We start from the raw sequence: 6174 nt of genomic DNA on the forward strand, positions 1-6174 counted from the left end.
GGGGGGAAATATGTAGTGTCTTAGAGTCTAGGATATGCTGACCGTTGCAGAAAGTGTGTTAGAGGAAACTTGGCTGTAAGATTTTGCTGATGTGGCAAAATGGTGCAACAGATGAACTGTACTCTACTTTGCTGAAAACATCTGGAAAGCATTACTAATGTTCATTGAAAGATGATATGGGGAGAGATGTGAAAAAGACTAGGGATTGGTTTTTAGAATCACACCATATTACGTCATAAATGATATAAAACCATGTCTTGAACAATAGAATAGCAGAATAGCGAATTACAGAATTTGGCTCTTGCTGTTCCCAGATATCTGCAGTATCTGTCAAATTCCGATGCTGTATACCCTTTGTTATAATAAACCTTTATAAACAGAGTACAGTGTCGGCGGATTCCTTATCATCACAGCATGGACCAGCAAAGGTGTGTCTTTTAGACACTACACTGGAGAGTTTTTTAGTGGTTCAGTAGGTTTCATATTGATTGCTAGCTATAGCATTAATTCTTACTTTTACAGTGTTATCTGACAAAGGTATTGATGTGAGTTTCTGTGACTCGGCCTCCCCACACCTTGTTTTCACCATATCGATTGTGGCGGTAATATCTCTGAAATAGTGTGTGGTTTCATTCTGTAGTGGGCCTAGCCATTCACCTGGGAATAGGGTGACCACATGTCCCAGATTGTGCGGGACAGTCCCGCATTTTGGCCCTTTATCAAGCAACTAAACAATCATGTCCCGCATTTTATCAACAAATTCAAACACCACCAATTTTAGAAAAAACGTTGATTTGTCCAGTATTTCGGTCAGACATTCCAACCTGTCTCTTGCAGTCACATTGCGCTCATGACAGTTAATTTCCACCTTGATTGTCACACCCTGGCTCTGGGACTCTATATGTTGAGCCAGGGTGTGTTCATTCTATGTGTTAGATTTCTATGTTGGTAGTTCTAGTTGTGTTTATTTCTATGTTGGCTAGAGTGACTCCCAATCAGAGGCAACGAGTGTCAGCTGTCGTTGGTTGTCTCTGATTGGGAGCCATATTTAAACTGTCTGTTTTCCCTTTGTGTTTGTGGGTTCTTGTTCCGTGTTGGTCATTGTTACCGTGGACTTCACGAGTCGTTTCTTGTTTTGTTTATTGTTGTCTATTATCACTAAAGATAATAAAGTTTAAACATGTTCGTTCATCACGCTGCGCCTTGGTCTATTCCCTACGACGATCGTGACAGAAGAACCCACCAGACAAGGACCAAGCAGCGTGTCCAGGGGCAGATCTTGGACTGGACATGGGAGGAAGCGCCGGGAAAGGAGATGGAGAGGTTGGCGATGGCCCAGGTGGGCAAAGTGTGGTCCTGGGAGGACATGCTCGGGGGAAAAGGGCCATGGGCTAGGATTAAGGCCCTGGCGAGAGAGGAGCAGCGGCGTCAGCAGTGTCAACGTCGGACAGGCGAGAGGCAACCCCAGAAATTTTTTAGGGGGGGGCACACGGCATGGACGACGGGGCTGACGGAGGCAGAAAAGGGGCGGATTCAGAAGGCCACCAGGTTACGGGGGCCACTGGTCAAAGTAGGGAAGGAAGGTGTAGAGGCACGGCGAGAGGTACTGGGGTGTGTTACCTGTCCGGTCCGGCCCGTTCCAGATCCTGAGGTAGAGCCAGTGGTGTGTGTCCCCAGTATGGTCCGGCCTGTTCCGGCCCCTCGCACCAAGTGTACGGTGTGCGTCGCCAGCCCAGTCCGGCCTGTCCCTGCTCTACGCACCAAGCCTACGGTGTGCATCGCCAGCCCAGCCCGGCCTGTCCCTGCTCCACGCACCAAGCCTATGGTGTGCGTCGCCAGCCCAGCCCGGCCTGTCCCTGCTCCACGCACCAAGCCTACGGTGTGCGTCGCCAGCCCAGTCCGGCCTGTCCCTGCTCTACGCACCAAGCCTACGGTGTGCGTCGCCAGCCCAGTCCGGCCTGTCCCTGCTCCACGCACCAAGCCTACGGTGTGCGTCGCCAGCCCGGTCCGGCCTGTCCCTGCTCCACGCACCAAGCCTACGGTGTGCGTCGCCAGCCCAGCCCGGCCTGTCCCTGCTCCACGCACCAAGCCTACGGTGTGCGTCGCCAGCCCGGTCCGGCCTGTTCCTGCTCCTCGCACCAAACCTACGATGTGCGTCGCCAGCCCGGCCCGGCCCGTTCCTGCCACTCGCACCAAGCCAGGGGTGCGAGTCGTCAGCCTGGTCCAGCCTGTTCCTGCCACTCGCACCAAGCCAGGGGTGCGAGTCGTCAGCCTGGTCCAGCCCGTTCCTGCTACTCGCACCAAGCCAGGGGTGCGAGTCGTCAGCCTGGTCCAGCCCGTTCCTGCTACTCGCACTAAGCCAGGGGTGCGAGACGTCAGCCTGGTAAGGCCCGTTCCTCCTCCACGCACCAAGCCAGGGGTGCGAGTCGTCAGCCTGGTAAGGCCCGTTCCTCCTCCACGCACCAAGCCAGGGGTGCGCGTCGTCAGTCCAGCACAACCCGTGCCTGGGTCACCGGTGCCTGGTAAGGTACCGGTCAACTGCTCCACTACGGAGCTGAAGCTAACCGCTCCTGCTACGTCCAGTTCAGCTCCAGCCAGCGGGGCCAGACCGGACCTGGGGCGCTATGGGGGGTTTATTGGAGGGTGGTGGGCAAGGCCGGAGCCAGAACCGCCGCCGAGGAGGTATGCCCACCCAGCCCTCCCCTGTTTTGCTCTAGTTGAGGCGCGGTCGCAGTCCGCGCCTTTAGGGGGGGTACTGTCACACCCTGGCTCTGGGACTCTATATGTTGAGCCAGGGTGTGTTCATTCTATGTGTTAGATTTCTATGTTGGTAGTTCTAGTTGTGTTTATTTCTATGTTGGCTAGAGTGACTCCAAATCAGAGGCAACGAGTGTCAGCTGTCGTTGGTTGTCTCTGATTGGGAGCCATATTTAAACTGTCTGTTTTCCCTTTGTGTTTGTGGGTTCTTGTTCCGTGTTGGTCATTGTTACCGTGGACTTCACGAGTCGTTTCTTGTTTTGTTTATTGTTGTCTATTATCACTAAAGATAATAAAGTTTAAACATGTTCGTTCATCACGCTGCGCCTTGGTCTATTCCCTACGACGATCGTGACATTGATACTCACAGATTGTATAAAACATCTAATTGATTGCCTGCAAGTTCAACAATATCTCATAGTTAGGCCTCCTAACTGCTTACAAAGAGCTTCTGCTGAAGAGCTAGAAAGTAGGTAAATAGCCACATTAGACTGAAAGATATAATCAAAGCAGCAGGAAGTTGAGTGCTGAGGGTGTTGCAGCAGCCCCTGAGAAATCACAATGACAAAATAATAATACATATTTTCACTAAAGTAGTGCATTGGGCCTTTACTAGTCCTGTATTAGCAGACCGATATAACCGTTTTATAGTGCGGGCAAAAAAATTAAACATGAAGAATCAGCATTCACAATTGACAGTGATGATGCATTGGCCTATTTTGAAATTATGTATCGGGTAGGCTACACTGTCCCGCAAAATCATCCTGTTGTCCCGCATTTGTGTATTTTAAATGTGGTAATCTTAAGTGGGAATGATTCAAGTGCAACGGTCAAGTGAGGCCTTTTCCCACGATCTAAGGGCGCTCTCTGGTTGAATTTTCAATTTCAATTTTTAAGGTTAACCACATTACAATGATTTTGAGATCCAAAGACAATGTGGTTTACCACAGCTTATCCAGACACATGAGGGAGATACATTTATACAGTATGACTGTGACAAACTTAGTGTTGAAATGTATTTTTTTATTTTCTTTCTACAGTCGTTCAGGAGGGATTTTAAATACGCTGATGCTCTAAACTGGATCACCACATTGGGATGCTCCATGTCCAGCATAGGGTTGAGTTTAACAATAACATTCCAGATCGTGACCCGGTAAGATCTTACAGGGTTCCAGAACCAATTCAAAATATTGGGTGCATCTCAATAGTGTGAAGAAGCCCTTTGTCTGATCCAACATGACTTGATAGGTGAAATCAATATGAAACCCACTATTAATGAACCAACACATCCATAACTAGGCATCTAACTTCCCTAACATCTATCACCTATCCCCAGGAAAAAACGCAAAACCAACCCAACGGTCCTCTTAGTGAGCGTCTGCGTGTGTCTCCTGATTTTCACCCTCCTCTTCATGTTGGGAGTGGACAACCCTCATAAACAGCTGGAGAAACCTGAAATACAGGAGGCCAACATTCTCCCCTCGTCCGACACACACACAGAGCGGGACAGAGGCCTCTGTACTGCAGTCGCAGTCCTGCTGCAGTACTTCCTGTTGGGGACGTTCACCTGGAACACGCTGTACGCCACACATGTCTTCCTGATGATCAGAAACAGCCTGGCCACCAGCCCGTCACACTTCACAGCCTGTACCGTGGCCATCGGATGGGGTAGGACAGCTTGGAGAAAAATAAAATATTTTGTTGTTTCAGAAGCTTTGGCTGGCATTAGCCCTGGGCTCCTTGCACCAAAACGAATGCCGGGTTATATTTTCAGGCTCTAATAAGCCTGAAATAGAACTTAAAAGCAACTTGTATAGTGATGTTATGTCTTTAGAGGATGTATGTGTAGTATATCATCTGTAAATGTCTGCATGAAAATCTACCAGGAAATAACAACAACATTCTCTGTCCTTTAGGACTGCCTGCGGTTGTGGTGGCCCTCACCTTAGGAATTAGTTACAGAGTGGATGATCCACTGGGTTACAGGCAGGAGGAATTGTGAGTCAATACCGTATTTTACTATACTATACTTTACTATACTGTACTGTACTTGAAAGAGAGCGACCCGGCTCTACGTATTTACTGGTTTGTGAACCACTGCATGGGCAGAGTGTGGGGTGCATGAGGACAGTCTGATTGGCTGAAGCCCCGAGCTGGAGGTGATCGATATCTCTCACGTGAACTGTACTGTATTGTACTATACTGTACTGTACTACCAATGTCAATGTGGGGCAATTGCTGTATAAAATGTTATAACTCATACGGTAAAAGGTTTTCCCTATCAATGTTCATATTGTATGCTTTTAACGATGGCAACGAGCAATTTAAAAAGTTGTAAAAACGAAACGAATGATCCATTGTGTTGAACGGTTTCTTGTTTACTTATGCAATCCACCATGTTTACTTTATACCACGTTATTCAAATCACTGGCGTCCTGTTTTGTCTGTCACATAGTCCCACTCTCTAACTCATTCATTTGTCCCCTCAGTTGCTGGCTTGCTGCCCTCGATCCAAACGGGAACTTTGACTTCAAGCTGCCAATGTTTTGGGGGTTCCTGATCCCTGTGGCGTTCATTCTTATCTTCAACATGGTGGTGTTGGTATATTTTGCAGTTACAACATCCAAGACCAACCCACATATAACCAGGTAACATTAATGAGGGCATTTTGGGGGCACAAAGTGGAAAGTTGTAGTCATAAAGATCAGTCTTGATTAAATGCCTACTAACGAGCTTGTTAATTTTGTATTGTCTTTCAATTAAAACTTTTTATAAATAAAATGCATGCTTTTTTTATTATTAATTCAGTCATTAGTAACCAATTCATACTATTTAACGATCACCATGCTCTAACCCACTCAGTCATTGGAAGCATACTGTTATTTTACCACAGCATTACAGCAGTCTATGACAGCAATCTAAGCATGTTGGTTTTATTTCCCAGTACAAGACACACATCGATGAAGAAGAAGTTCCTCAGTAGCTTTTCTCTGGCTGTGGTGCTCGGTCTCTCCTGGATCCTGGGCTATCTGTTGCTCATTACACAGAACCAGACCATGTACACCAAACTAAATGACTAAAATGTTAAATATAAAGACTAGTGTGCTATTGTACCACAGAATCCAGACATGGTTGAAAACTAGACACCTACTAAAAAAAAAAAAATTCCGCTGCTCTTTATGGAAACGCTACCTTTTGTTTGTACTTGTGTGTTCCTGAAAATACTTGATAACATCTTTGTGTTTTTGTTTTCGCTCCACAGGGCTTGCAGATTTTCATTCTGTTCACAGCAAGAACAGAAATTGTCAAGGAAAAGATGTCAAGTTTTTTTTAATATGTCTCTAGCGTTGGGATCCCTCTTCACACCAAGAAGTTCAGTCTATGGTGAGGCGAGCAAAGTGAAAAAGTAGAATCATA

General features: G+C 47.1%; 1 protein-coding gene across 1 annotated transcript; it reads left to right on the plus strand.

The window, feature by feature from the left end:
• Positions 1 to 3788: 3788 nt before the first annotated feature.
• On the plus strand, positions 3789 to 5859 carry LOC121547835 (adhesion G-protein coupled receptor G7-like). The gene is made up of 5 exons (XM_045217106.1): positions 3789 to 3910; positions 4094 to 4425; positions 4674 to 4755; positions 5247 to 5405; positions 5702 to 5859. The coding sequence occupies exons 1-5, from the start codon at positions 3861 to 3863 to the stop codon at positions 5835 to 5837; spliced, it is 759 nt and encodes a 252-aa protein (XP_045073041.1). The 5' UTR covers positions 3789 to 3860; the 3' UTR covers positions 5838 to 5859.
• The last annotated feature ends 315 nt before the right edge of the window (positions 5860 to 6174 follow it).

This window comes from Coregonus clupeaformis, unplaced genomic scaffold, assembly GCF_020615455.1.
Source record: "Coregonus clupeaformis isolate EN_2021a unplaced genomic scaffold, ASM2061545v1 scaf0919, whole genome shotgun sequence".
Lineage (NCBI taxonomy): Eukaryota > Metazoa > Chordata > Actinopteri > Salmoniformes > Salmonidae > Coregonus > Coregonus clupeaformis.